General features: G+C 34.7%; 3 protein-coding genes across 3 annotated transcripts in view; 1 reads left to right on the top strand and 2 right to left on the bottom strand.

Annotated features, from left to right (window-relative positions):
• LOC7486528 (pentatricopeptide repeat-containing protein At4g21190) overlaps positions 1-10,402 on the top strand; it is a 55,601-nt gene extending 45,199 nt beyond the window's left edge. Inside the window, exon 7 of the mRNA XM_052448081.1 lies at positions 10,224-10,402. Within this exon, the coding sequence (XP_052304041.1) occupies positions 10,224-10,315 (92 nt within the window). The 3' untranslated portion in view covers positions 10,316-10,402. The remainder of the gene's footprint in view (positions 1-10,223) is intronic.
• LOC18106245 (putative receptor protein kinase ZmPK1) lies at positions 194-2,865 on the bottom strand. The gene has a single exon (XM_006373847.3). It carries the CDS (start codon positions 2,714-2,716, stop codon positions 317-319), a length of 2,400 nt encoding a protein of 799 aa, XP_006373909.1. The 5' UTR covers positions 2,717-2,865; the 3' UTR covers positions 194-316.
• Positions 10,403-10,750: 348 nt separating the features above from the next.
• LOC18106246 (putative receptor protein kinase ZmPK1) lies at positions 10,751-13,440 on the bottom strand. Its single transcript, XM_006373848.3, has one exon. The coding sequence runs from the start codon at positions 13,325-13,327 to the stop codon at positions 10,874-10,876; it is 2,454 nt and encodes an 817-aa protein (XP_006373910.1). The 5' UTR covers positions 13,328-13,440; the 3' UTR covers positions 10,751-10,873.
• Between the last annotated feature and the right edge of the window lie 1,629 nt (positions 13,441-15,069).

The raw sequence follows: 15,069 nt of genomic DNA, 5'->3' as shown, positions 1-15,069 counted from the left end.
AGTAATTTGTGGTGTAGAAAACTAGTGAGCTAGTTTGTAACCCTCGTGTTATTTCAAAACCTGAAGGCATGCGTCAGTCTCTAGTGGCCAATCGCCTATGCATGACAACGCAAATTTGACCAAACAATTTTTACATCGGAAGCACTAAATCATGTCAAGTGTGTGATGCTGTAGGAAAAATGGCACGGTAGAATTTTAACAACACGACTGTTATTCGATGACAGAAGCACAAAATTACGTTAGCGCGAAAACTCCGAAAGGAAACTACTTAACAAATTACAATTTGAAGCAATTACCGACTGTCCAAAAGCTGGGTCTAAGATTCATCTAGACATTCTAATAGAGCTTGGACTACCGAATCCATTGTTGGTCTCTTGTTTCTATCTTCCTCTACACAAGACATGCCAAGTTCAACAATCGTTGTTGCTTGGCTCCTGCTAAACTGACCGTTCAATCTTGGATCCACTATTTCTTCTATCCAAGAGGTCTCTCCGCACTGAATTTTCCTTTTCACCACTCTGACAAACCTTGTTAGATCTGATTCATCATGCTCTTCCCTGCCCTCTATCACCCAGTTTGAGAGTGGGATTCCTTTCACTATCTCTAGAACCACAACTCCATAACTATAAACATCAACTTTTGCAGTGATAGGAAGATTTGTAGCCCACTCTGGAGCCATGTATCCCTTGGTTCCTCGAATCTGAGAGAAGTCGGAGCTATTATCACCCCTCTGAGACAACTTGGCAAGCCCAAAATCTGCAATCTTAGGTTCAAATTCACTGTCCAAAAGAATATTTCCTGGCTTGACATCACAATGCATGACCCATTCTAAACACTCGTGATGAAGATAAGCCAAACCCTTAGCTATACCTAAGGCCGCTTTAAACCTGTCTTTCCATTCAAGAAACGTTGGGGAGAATAGATGCTTGTCCAGTGATTGATATTCCATGTACTCATAGACTAGGAGTCTGTGTTTGCCCTCTGAACAGAATCCCCACATTCTCACCAGGTTCATGTGATTGATTTTTCCAATTGTGCTCACTTCTGCCCAAAATACATCTTCCCCTTGGTACATGTTTTCCAGTCTCTTCACAGCTACAACCCTTTCATCTGTCAAAATGCCCTTATACACGGCTCCAGAACCTCCCCTTCCCAGCTCTTCCTTGAAGTTATTCGTCGCCTTCTTGAGCTCAGTGTAAGTAAACCTCCTAAATGGACTTAATACCAGATGATATCCGTCTTCCGCCAAATTTGGCGAACCACGCTTTCTGAAAAGAAACCACCAACCTGAAACTACAAAGAGAATTTCAATAAATCCAATGGCAGAAGCAAATGAGTAGAAATAAACCCATCTCGTCCTCTTAGTGTTGAAGTTATACATAGAAGGAGAACCGATCGTTGTTTCTGATTCAGCAGACTGGCAAATGAGGTCAGTGCCATTAAGAATACCTAGTTGAGATGTCTCAAAACTAACTGGCAATCTCAGATATATATTGCCTGGAAAACTTGGGGACTGGTAACCATTGAAAAGCACGCCTTTTGTGAAGCAACGTCCTCCCCCATCTAGCCTATAGCTAAATGCTTTACACCGATAATCCCCCAAGCAGAGCTTCATGCAGGAGTCGAATGTAGTGGATGCACTGAAATTAAGATCAAATCCCCAGAAATCTACATGGGGCAACAGCACAAACTTCACTTGCTGAGACTGTGAAAGAGTGCTGTTGAACATAGGCTTGCAGCCTTTATTCCAATTACCAGGCTCAGTGATCTCATAGCCAGGTGGGCATGAACACTTGGGGTCTGGTGTATTTACACAAATCGAGTTTATCCCACAAATTCCATGAACATTACAAAGCTGAGAAAGAGCTTGCCATGATATCACCCACAATCCAGTTTCATTGTTCAGGCTATAAAGCCTGAGATTCCCATCATGGTCCATTGTCAGCCTCCTTTTGATCCTTAATAAATCCGTGTCAGGAGCGCTGAACTGGAGCTGATCACTAGATATAAAATGGCCCATTTCATCGAAAACTGCAGTTCTGCTGCTATTATAATTTGTTCTACCATTTCTGAACACATCAAAATCAGGATTAGGCCAGTATATGCTTGAAATATCAGGACCATCATATATCAACCTCAGCACATTATCATTATCAAAAAAGAAACTAAAATATCCAGAGGCATAAGACCCGCTATGCAATCTAGCAACCAGCTTTGTCCTCTTTGTAAATAACTGGTTTGGAAGAAGTGTATCAGTAGGAAAATCAAAGCTTTGCCATAGAATCTTACCACCAGGGTCTTTAAGAACAAGGTTACCAGTGTCCAGAAGCTCTGCTCTTCCAACATCAGTGGAGGTGGTGTTAGTCTCCCATATGATGGAGCCATCAACATCTGTCAAGACCATTGCACCGTCTCGTCGTAGAGAAACTCTTGAACCTCGGCCATTGGCAGGTCTGTCTCTGTTGGCCATCCAAACCACAGTCCTGTCCTTGGAATTGGTGAACCAAATAGAGAACCAATAAGCATTTTGTCCCGTCCCATAGAATCCACAAGAGAATGTTTTATCTGGTGAGGTAAGGATGTCTGAATCATCTTCTACTGATAGAGATGAACCTCTTCGCAAAACGTTCTGGGCACTTGAAGTTGAAAGAAACAAGAACAAAACAGTGAGGAAACAATTTTTTTTTGGAGGGATTGAAGTTTGAGAACTCCTCATGAGGCCCAGGATTGGCTTGCAACTTGTATGTTGTTTGGTAAGAACAATTATTATCTATAGGCCTCCCCAGGGGGGCAAAGTCATCCTGCCATTGTCACTTTTCTACATTTAGATCAACAACAACCTCTTGAATGATTTTTTTATGAGCAATTTGACAGCTCAAACGGCTATCATGTCTATTATGTAGTGGCTGAATCATATTATTATAAGCACGTAAATCTCTTTCTCCTATCTTAAATTAATAATTCTTATATTCAAATATGCAAGTGGGAGCATTTTAATTCCTTCCGTATTGTTCACAGGTGAGAGAAAATAGGAGTCAGATATTTGTTTAGATGTGAAACATGGACCAGTTTTTCTGAGAATTACAGTGATGGTTTGTTTTTGCATTAACACTTATTTAAAAAAATTTATTTAAAAAAATATTAAAAAAATATTTTTTAAATTTTAAAATAGTTTTAATGTACTAATATAAAAAAATCAATATAATTTTAATTAAAATAAATACTTTTAAAAATTACTCTACACTATAATATCATACATGCATAGCCATTATTCCTATTTTCACATTGAAGTTTTGTGTCCAAAAAGTTCTAGAAGAAGGATCCAAGTCCAAGTCGACTCTGGGTCGAAGTTAAAAATCTATGTGCCAACTTTAAATAATACCAATGGAAGAACATACAGGACAAAAGCTAACATGTATAGTCTTCCCTCAACTTGTAGCTACCTAACATACTATGTACTAAAATACAATAATGATAAGATTATTTTCTTGCGTGTTATATTGCAAGTTGTTTTTAATATAAAAGGATATTTAATATATTTAGATATTATTAATGTTTTTTTGTAGTAAAAAATAATTTTAAAATATATGGGATTCATCTGATATCACTTTATTGATTTAACAAGTCTAAAGTAACTCAAATGACTAGTAAAAATATGGTTTGTCTCATAATAAATATTCAATATTATATTTTTTTATATAATATTGAGACAATAAAATATTGGATCGATTCGGGTTAAGTCGGGTTAACTAGCTAATTCACATGCCAAGTCATGATATGATTAGTACTTAAAAGTGTATTTTTTTATCAAGATTTTATATCATCATTTTGCACTTGAAGTATCAATAACTCCTTAACTATAACATGTTTTATAAAAACAAGTATGATAATATAAGATAGCTTTAATTTATGGTAAATGCTCATTTTAATAAATGCGGGCATATCTCACAATTCAAAGGTTTGATTGCTGTAATTAACTATTGAAAGTGAAAGGACAAAGAAAAGGCTAAGCTTAGAAAGGAGATCCCGATTCAATTCAAAGAATCGGTTTGGGTCATATCATTAATGAATAGTATTCAAAGAATACTATTCAGTCATTGGGTTATATCTGGAGCTATAGATCTTGGATTTTAGTTTGGTTTGTATGGCTAAAAAGTTAAGAAATAGGCCTACAACATTAATGAATAGTGGAAGACCCAAATATGCCGTTTTCAAATTCAAAGTTTGGCCACAAAAGAGAAGTTAGAATCTGTCCTGCAATCCAGCCTAAACACTGCTCAGAATTTTACCCATTGCTGGAGTTCTAGAAGGAAAAATGACGTCAAATTTGATGGGTGGAAAAGGATAAGACAATTTTCAATAACTTTCATGAAGACGACCTGCTCCAATTCTGATGTTAGCAATGACATTTCATCCAGACAAGAGCTTGAGGACTGTCCACCAGAAGCACTACTCGGTATTTTAGCCATATCTCGAGCTTTAATGATCCAAATACTCTGAAATTTTATGGGTGGAAAGAGGAGATGATTTCCAACAACTGTTAAGAAGAACACTTTGCCAAATTTTGATTGAATCAATGTCATTTCATCCAGCCAAAATGCTTGAGTGCTGCTGTCCACCAAGTCCACTAAATCAATAGTTGGCCACTACATCAATAATCAATTACCAAATGAATAGTTCTAAATTTTAGACTATAAAAGGAGGCATTTGCCATTCATTTAGGCATCTTGGTTTTCAGATCAAGAACATGTTCTTGCTCTCTTTCTTTATATTTTTGTAATGCTTAAGTTTTGCTTTCATTAATCTCTTATTTATGCTTTTCATTTCCTTTACTATACTTAGTTAACTTGTATCATGTTTATGTTCTTATATTGTTTATTTATATTTTTCTTCTTCATAATGTTTAGCTAAGTTTATCATGTCAAGGTGAAAAGGTTTCACTAATGGTGTTAGGATAAGTATAATATAAACTTAATATGGACTTCAATGCTTATATCCTAGACAACTTGCTATTAACATGTCTTATCATTTTTATCTTATTAATTCTTAATACCTTGCTTGTTAAATGGTTAATCTAGATTTGTGTTGTATAACACTTGGTACATCAAATACTTAATCTTTCATAGTCTTCGGCCGACATCGTTGTTATGAGAGGAACTTGATTTGTTGTTAACATAAGTTAGCATCATGAATACCTGATAAAATTTATAAGTATGGTATTACGTAAATAAGATGATTAATATGATCATATTGATAATTTATAAAGAGTTTATACTTTGCTTATCTTTAATACTATTAGTGAATCCTCTAACCTTAATATTTGTTTTTATCATTGTTTAATCTTCACATTAATCTTACATCTCAGAGTCCTCTTTAACTCATCATCATCACCATCATCATCATCATTGTTGTTATTATTATTATTATTATTTATAATTTATATAGTTCATCTCCCTGTGGTTCGACCTCGGTCTTGCCGGGTTATTTATTACTTTGACACTCCTGCACTTGGGATAAGACATCAACTCTTTGATCGTGTCATGATACATGATAACCTCATGAAAAAACAAATCAAAACAAATTATGAAATCTAATTTCCAACAAACTCAATATTGAATGATGAAATTGAAAAAAAAATCAATTAAAAATAGAACAAAAAAACAACCCGAGTCAACTCGGGTTAACCTAACAAACTCGCGACCTAAATCATTAGATCGGGATAACCCAATAGAAAGAAAATTGAAACAAATTATGAAGTTCAATTCTCAATCAACCTAGTATTTAAAGCTGAAATTGAAAAAAAATTGATTAAAAAACAGGAAAAAAACTCTAGTAAACTCGGTTTGACCCGCCAAACCAGTGACCTACAGGCGATCATCCATCGTCGTAAAGATGATGATAACCTCATAGAAAGCAAACTAAAACAAATCATGAAACCTAAATCACAATCAACCCAATGTTAAAGAATGAAATCAAGAAAAAAAAAAAGTCAATTAGAAAAGTGAAAAAACCTGAGTTAACCGAATTAACTCGTCAAACCCGCGGTTTGGATCAAGAAACTGGGATGATCTCATAAAAAGTATATTGAAAGAAATTATGAAGTTCAGTCCCCAATAAATCTAATGTTGAATGATGAAATTGAAATTAAGAATTCTATTAAAAAAAAAGGCATAAAAGAATAACTCGAGTCAACCCAAGTTAACCTACAAAATTCTTGACCCTAGTTATGAGACGAGGATAATCTCATTGAATTCAAACCAAAACAAATCAAGAAGTCTAATTCCGAATCAAATCAATATTGAAGGATTGATAAAATTGAGAAAAAATAAACAATCAGGAAAAGGAAGAAAAACTCGAGTAAACAAAGTTAAACTCGTGGTCCGGGTCATGATATTGACATAATCTCATAAAAAGTAAATTGAAAAAAAATATTAAGCTCAATTGAAATTTTAAAAAGATGGAATTGAAATTTTATTAAACTCAATCCTTAATAAATCTAATATTACAAGATGGAACTGAAATTTTAAAAAAGAAGAAGAAAAACATAGATGGGAAAAAAACAAAGAAATTAACATAATTGATTGATTTTTTCCCTCCTAATCTCGACCAATTGATTAACATAATTGGAAACCTTTTCTATTATATTTCATAAACTGATGTTTGTTTCTCGGGGCAATTTTTTATCTTTCATGTTAAACAATATAAATTTGTTAGGCTAATTATATTCCTCCTAAAGGCGATATTTGAGATCCACAAGCTTTTTAAACTATGGTCTTGTTCTCTATTCATTCCCAGTGAAGCAGAATAAACAAACTGTATGTCCAATTAAAAATCTCTATTGACTGTTAAAGACAAAACTGAAGAAGCAAAGGAAGAAATTTCATCTTTTATTTTTTACTGATTTGCAATTCTTTGCTGCTATGCTATCTAGATAATAAGTTTTTAAGGCATCGGTGTTTAATTCTGAATCTTACTACTAAAATTGTAGTAAAAATGAAACCAAAACAAATTGGAATCAACTAGGTTAGTTCTTAAGAACTGATGACTAGGATATGTGATACAAGAGGTTTTCCTATTTGAGTGAGTTTTGGTTGATCAAGATGGCCACTAGTAAAGGCAGCTGTATGATGTGAGTGTGACCATATCCTGATTCTTTTTGCTACCCTAATGAGATATAAGATCGTGGTCTAGTGAGAGTTGAATGTGCAATCAATACCATGTTTCCTCTGAAATACATGACCAAAAATTGATGCCTGGCTACACATACCCCTTGGTAAATGATGGAGTAGGATTATGTTGTAAAACTTGTTGAAGCTGGTTTTTATATACCACAATTGTGAAAATGTACATATCTTTTATTGTGAAACTGCTTCTTTTATGCCTCACTGTTGTATAAACAGTGCCCTATTTCATATGGGAAATCCAGAATAGAAGATTTTGGACTGCGATGCACTTGAGTCAATGAGCAAATTCTTTTTACTAAAATATCAATTGATCTAGTGGAATATGTTCCCTGTAACCACCCTGTGTTATTAGGTTATTAGGCAATGTAAGTAAGAGCAATTAGACTTGAGGAAAAATGTCATTTAAAAAGCATTATCCTGGTTAGATTTTGAGAAGCTTGTTGTTTCACTCTTTTACTCTCTCCCTCTCGTCTGCTAATAATTTTCTTCATCGAGAAGAAAAGGATTCAAGGGAATGTCAGATAAACATGGTTAAAATGACAGCTGCAGTTGCTTCTAGATAAAGAAATTAAAAAAAGAGACCAGTATAGCGTTTCACAATTCATCTAATGCAATTCCTTGAGAGCCCCTGGATGTAGAACTTCATATGAAGTCGAGAGATGAGAAAGATTATTATACAGTGAAGGAGTTGCCTCTGTGAAGATTGCTAAAAAAATTTCATTATCCAAATGATAGAAATGCTTCATTTTAACAAAAACTTAAAAGGGCCGGGTTAGTGATTCATTGTAAAATTGTGTTTGGTATTGTGGTGGATGTTGTGGTTGTGGTTTGAAAAAAATAGTTTTATAAAAAGTGTTTTTAGTTGTGATTGATTTGGAAAAATATATGTTTGGTTAAAACTGTAGTTAAAATTGAGATTGAACAAAAAATAATTTAATGTGTTTTGTTAAAAATTATGATTCAATTTGATATTATGATATAATTACCTAAAAGGACTTCATTAATATTAATATTAATGAAGGATTACATAAAAAATAATATTACAACCAATAAAATGTCATGGGATACATGTTCAAACCCATTGAAAAAGAGTTCCGCTACAAATATTGACCAAACTTGAGTCTTTATACAGACAATTAATGGCTTTACAACATCAATGCCCTGCATTTCTAACTCTTTCATGCCCCCTTCCCTTACCCCCTCGTTTTTACCCCATAATTCAATGGTTTCCTGTAGAAAGAGACGCAACCATCACTTTAATTGTTGTTAGCAGTAATGGTTTCTTGTAGGGTTGTTGTGCGCACTAAAGAGAAATGAATGCGAAGAATAGACGAGAAGAGCAACAAAGAAGAAGAGGATAAGCTGATAAATTTTCTATCTCTGTTATCTCTAGAAAGTTCAACATGTGGTTGAACTTGCAAGAAGCAGTATTTTACTGCTTTTTCAAAATCACAGTCCTGCCTCAACAAAATGATGGGACCCACGTTTTAGAATTTTTTAGCATGTAGCAACCAAACACATATATCAATGTGTTTTTAAGAAACGTAAATGTTGCCGCTTAGACAAACGGACTCTAAGACACAAAACACTAGATTGGAATAATATGTCTACTGTTTTGCCCCTAAAAGTCATCGGACTGACTGATAGGGCTATTATTGTCATTTTCATGAGACCCAATAGTCATTATTTAATTTATTGGGGCAAATCGGTCACACTATTTTTTTTCACAGGAAAAATACTAATTTATTATTGGCTGCAAAAAAAAAAAATTAACATTCATAAGCTTTTTGGTCTTTTACTTAATTTAAACATAGTTAAATTACTTCATTTCCCTTCAAATTAAAACAATTTGCCCTTCGGTTTAGGTGTGCTTTAATCTTTTAAATTTGGTTATTTTATAATTCTTGGTTTCATTAGTAGCCATTGGGCCATTTGCTAAATAAGGAAATCATAAAAAAAAATATGTTGTATGTGTGTGAATAGTGACTACAGGGTTTTGACAATGCGTGTGGTGCTGTCTAGTTGCTGAAGGTTTAGTTTCGGGGTGGTAACTGAAGCGTCTCAACAACCCCTTCATGCCTAGGTGGTGCGCGTAGTCTAATTGTCTCCAATTTGGCATTCATTGACTTTTTTTTTTTTCCTGTTTCCCTCCTCTCCTTTATTTTTGTGATAGACTTTTAAATTTTTAGAAAAGCCCTTTATTTTTTTTCCCTTAAGATTTGGTCTATTTTTTTTTTATTAATATTTGATTGTTTTGAATAATTTATAAAATTATTTTTTTTTCAATTTTATTCCTCAGATTTTTTCATGTCATAGTTGGTTTCTAATTTTTCATTGCTATTTGTTTTGAATAAAATGATCACTGATGTCTTCGCATCTCGTGCTGGAGCAAATAACATCATTTAGCTTCTATATACACAAAGAGCGCGCACATATTTCAATTCAGTCTTCAAACCACCTAACTCACTTCCAATCATGGAAAATTGAAGACACTGATGGTTTGTAATATGTACAAGATCTTTGCAATTGACCATCCCTCAAATGTTTTTGTGATTGCAAGTTTTGCAAGTTTGAGGACTGAATTGAAGATCATAAATTAATGGATGGGGACTAAACTAGACTGTTGAGTTTGACCTATCAAGGCCTGAAAATATGGTTTTGCCTGTTTTGGTCCTTTGGGTGGGTTGGATTATCAAACCCAGCTCAACCTTGACCTGGCCAAGGGCCTAAGGTTCACTAGTTCAGTAACGGGTAGGTCACTGGGTACCATGGTGTTTCAAATGCAAGTATATTATTTATTTACTTTCAAAACATTTATTGGATTATTACATGCAAAATACTAAAACAGGTCCAATAAGAGAAGACATGTCACAATAAGATGTACACAAGTCATTTGGTATCATCTACATTTTAAGGGCCTGTTTGTTTTTTCTATCATCTAACACCGAATCTGTTGATTTTCATGTCCGCAAATTCATTGAGTGATCTTTTTATGTAGATGATAGAGAAATTAAAATGCTTTTGACTCTTATGATTCAGGGAAGCCAAAAAATGAATCTGCTTCAGATACGCTTGCTGATGCTGTGGATGACAAAAAGTTAAGTCAAAGTTTATCAGAACATTGCAGATAACGTTGTCCCCTGAATGTTTGTAATTGCGTCCTTTACATTGGAGAAACCCTTACAAGATAATTTTGGCCACTGGAACTGTTTGTTTAATTCATTGCTGCAGCAATGTGGAATTAGAGGTTACTGTGGCAAGGAGGATAAATATCATTTTGTTTGGTCACTCATCTTGTGGGAAGTGAGAACTATTCCTTTACCATGGTAGCCACAGCTGCACTGTGTTTTTTCCTTCTCTTTCTTTTAGGTTCGACGCAGAGCTAAAGCCACGGTTGCCTCAAGCAAGCACCAGCCCGAACTCCGTCAGTTAGTACTAAACCATTTTGTTTATTTCCAGTTGAGACATTTTCAAATTTAACTGAAAATCATAGTAATTTGAGGTTGACATTTTCAAACTAAATCATGTCAAGTGTGTGATGCTGTAGGGAAAATGGCACGGTAGAATTTTAACAACATGAATGTTATTCGATGACAGAAGCACAAACTTACTTCAGAGCCAAAACTTATAAAGGAAACTACTTAACAAATTACAATTTGAAGCAATTACCGACTGTCCAAAAGCTGGGATTAAGATTCATCTAGACATTCTAATAGAGCTTGGACTACTGAATCCATTGTTGGTCTCTTGTTTCTATCTTCCTCTACACAAGACATGCCAAGTTCAACAATCGTTGTTGCTTGGCTCCTGCTAAACTGACCGTTCAATCTTGGATCCACTATTTCTTCTATCCAAGAGGCCTCTCCGCACTGAATTTTCGTTTTCACAACTCTGACAAACCTTGTTAGATCTGATTCATCATGCTCTTCCCTGCCCTCTATCACCCAATTTGAGAGTGGGATTCCTTTCACTATCTCTAGAACCACAACTCCATAACTATAAACATCAACTTTTGCAGTGATAGGAAGATTTGTAGCCCACTCTGGAGCCATGTAACCCTTGGTTCCTCGAATCTGAGAGAAGTCGGAGCTATTACCACCCCTCTGAGACAACTTGGCAAGCCCAAAATCTGCAATCTTGGGTTCAAATTCACTGTCCAAAAGAATATTTCCTGGCTTCACATCACAATGTATAACCCATTCTAAACACTCGTGATGAAGATAAGCCAAACCCTTAGCTATCCCTAAGGCCGCTTTAAACCTGTCTTTCCATTCAAGAAACGTTGGGGAGAATAGATGCTTGTCCAGTGATTGATATTCCATGTACTCATAGACTAGGAGTCTGTGTTTGCCCTCTGAACAGAATCCCCACATTCTCACCAGGTTCATGTGATTGATTTTTCCAATTGTGCTCACTTCTGCCCAAAATACATCTTCCCCTTGGTACATGTTTTCCAGTCTCTTCACAGCTACAACCCTTTCATCTGTCAAAATGCCCTTATACACGGCTCCGGAACCTCCCCTTCCCAGCTCTTCCTTGAAGTTATTCGTCGCCTTCTTGAGCTCAGTGTAAGTAAACCTCCTAAATGGACTTAATACCAGATGATATCCGTCTTCCGCCAAATTTGGCGAACCACGCTTTCTGAAAAGAAACCACCAACCTGAAACTACAAAGAGAATTTCAATAAATCCAATGGCAGAAGCAAATGAGTAGAAATAAACCCATCTCGTCCTCTTAGTGTCGAAGTTATACATAGAAGGAGAACCGATCGTTGTTTCTGATTCAGCAGACTGGCAAATGAGGTCAGTGCCATTAAGAATACCGAATTGAGATGTCTCAAAACTAACTGGCAATCTCAGATATATATTGCCTGGAAAACTTGGGGACTGGTAACCATTGAAAAGCACGCCTTTTGTGTAGCAAAGTCGTCTCCCATCTAGCCTATAGCTAAATGCATTACACCGATAATCCTCCAAGCAGATCTTCATGCAGGAGTTGAATGTAGCGGAGTCACTGTAATTAAGATCAAATCCCCAGTAATCTACATGGGGCAACAGCACAAACTTCACTTGCTGAGATTGTGAAAGAGTGCTGTTGAACAAGGGCTTGCAGCCTTTATTCCAATTACTAGGCTCAGTGATCTCATAGCCAGGTGGGCATGAACACTTGGGGTCTGGTGTATTTACACAAATCGAGTTTATCCCACAAATTCCATGAACAGTACAAAGCTGAGAAAGAGCTTGCCATGATATCACCCACAATCCGGTTTCATTGTTCAGGCTATAAAGCCTGAGATTCCCATCATGGTCCATTGTTAGCCTCCTTTTGATCCTTAATAAACCCGTGTCAGGAGCGCTGAACTGGAGCTGATCACTAGATATAAAATGGCCCATTTCATCAAAAACTGCAGTTCTGCTGCTATTATAATTTGTTCTACCATTTCCGAACACATCAAAATCAGGATTAGGCCAGTATATGCTTGAAATATCAGGACCATCATATATCAACCTCAGCACATTATCATTATCAAAAAAGAAACTAAAATATCCAGAGGCATAAGACCCGATATGCAATCTAGCAACCAGCTTTGTCCTCTTTGTAAATAACTGGTTTGGAAGAAGTGTATCAGTAGGAAAATCAAAGCTTTGCCATAGAATCTTACCACCAGGGTCTTTAAGAACAAGGTTACCAGTGTCCAGAAGCTCTGCTCTTCCAACATCAGTGGAGGTGGTGTTAGTCTCCCATATGATGGAGCCATCAACATCTGTCAAGACCATTGCACCGTCTCGTCGTAGAGAAACTCTTGAACCTCGGCCATTGGCAGGTCTGTCTCTGTTGGCCATCCAAACCACAGTCCTGTCCTTGGAATTGGTGAACCAAATAGAGAACCAATAAGCATTTTGTCCCATCCCATAGAATCCACAAGAGAATGTTTTATCTGGTGAGATAAGGATGTCCGAATCATCTTCTACTGATAGAGATGAACCTCTTCGCAAAACGTTCTGGGCACTTGAAGTTGAAAGAAACAAGAACAAAACAGTGAGGAAACAATTTTTTTTTGGAGGGATTATAGTTTGAGAACTCCCCATGAGGCCCAGGATTGGCTTGCAACTTGTATGTTGTTTGGTAAGAACAATTATCATGCTGCCATTGTCACTTTTCTTGATTAAAATCAACAACAATCTCTAGAATGATTTTTTATGAGCAATTTCACAGCTCAAAAGGCTATCATGTCTATTATGCATTGGCTAAATCATATTATTATAGGCACATAAATCTCTTTCTGCAATCTTAAATTAATAATTCTTATATTCAAATATGCAAGTGGGAGCACTTTAATTCCTTCCGTATTGTTCACGGTGAGAGAAAATACTTTTAAAAATTACTCTACACTATAATTCCCTTTCGTATTGTTTACGGGTGAGAGAAAATAGGAGTCAGATATTTGTTTAGATGTGAAACATGGACCAGTTTTTCTGAGTATTACAGTGATGGTTTGCTTTTGCATTAACACTTATTTAAAAAATATTAAATTAATATTTTTAAAATTTTTAAATAGTTTTAATATAAAAAATCAATATAATTTTAATTAAAATAAAAAATTTTAAAAATTACTCTACACTATAATATCAAAAACATATTAATTTGAAATAAAAGAAAAATAAATAAAAATTTTATTTTATTTTTAAATACTTTTAAAAGATAAAAATAAACGACCAATACATTCATGGCCACTATTCTTAATTTCACATTGAAGTTTTGTGTCCAAAAAGTTCTAGAAGAAGGATCCAAGTCCAAGTCGACTCTGGTTCAGCGTGGAAAAAATCTATGTGCCAAACTTTAAATAATACCAAGGGAAGAACATACAGGACAAAAGCTAACATTTAATTGTCTTCCCTCTACTTTTAATTGTCTTCCCTCTACTTGTAGCCACCCAACATCCTATGTAAGAAAATACAATAATGATAAGATTATTTTCTCGCGTGTTATATTGCAAGTTGTTTTTAATATAAAAAGATATTTAATATATTTAGATATTATTAATGTGTTTTTGTAGTAAAAAATAATTTTAAAATATATGAGGATTTATCTGATATGATTTTATTGATTTAACAAGTTCAAAAGCAATACAAATGATTAGTAAAAATATGGTTTGTCTCATAATAAATATTCAAGATGAGATTTTTTTATATAAATATTGAGATAACAAAATATTAGATCGATTCAGATCAAGTCGGGTTATTCAGCTAACCCATATGCTAAGTCATGATACATGATAACCCTGTGAAAAATAAATCAAAACAAATTATGAAATCTAATTTCTAACAAACTCAATATTGAATGATGAAATTATTAAAAATAGAACAAAAAAATAACCCATTCAACTCGGGTTAACCTGTCAAACTCGTGACCTAGATCATTAGACCGGGATAACCTAATAGAAAGAAAATTGAAACAAATTATGAAGTTCAATTCTCAATCAACCTAATATTTAAAGAAGAAATTGAAAAAAAGAAGATTAAAAAACAGGATAAAAAATCTAGTAAACTCGGTTTGACTCACCAAACCAGTAACTTAAGTCATGAGATGAGGATAACCTCATAAAAAACAAAAAACAAATCACGAAACCTAAATCCCAATTCACCCATTGTTGAAGAATGAAATCGAGAGAAAAAAACAATTAGAAAAGTGAAAAAACCTGAGTCAACCAAGTTAACTCATCAAACCCATGGTTCGGGTTAAGAAACTGGGATGACCTCATAAAAGTATATTGAAAGAAATTATAAAGTTCAGTTTCCAATAAACATAATGTTGAATAATGAAATTAAAATTAAGAATTATATTAAAAAAAGATACAAAAAATAACTCAAGTCAATCCAAGTTA

Source organism: Populus trichocarpa, chromosome 16 (genome assembly GCF_000002775.5).
Source record: "Populus trichocarpa isolate Nisqually-1 chromosome 16, P.trichocarpa_v4.1, whole genome shotgun sequence".
NCBI lineage: Eukaryota > Viridiplantae > Streptophyta > Magnoliopsida > Malpighiales > Salicaceae > Populus > Populus trichocarpa.
The sequence above is the reverse complement of the archived record's forward strand: the minus strand, read 5'-3'. Positions and strand labels throughout refer to the sequence as shown.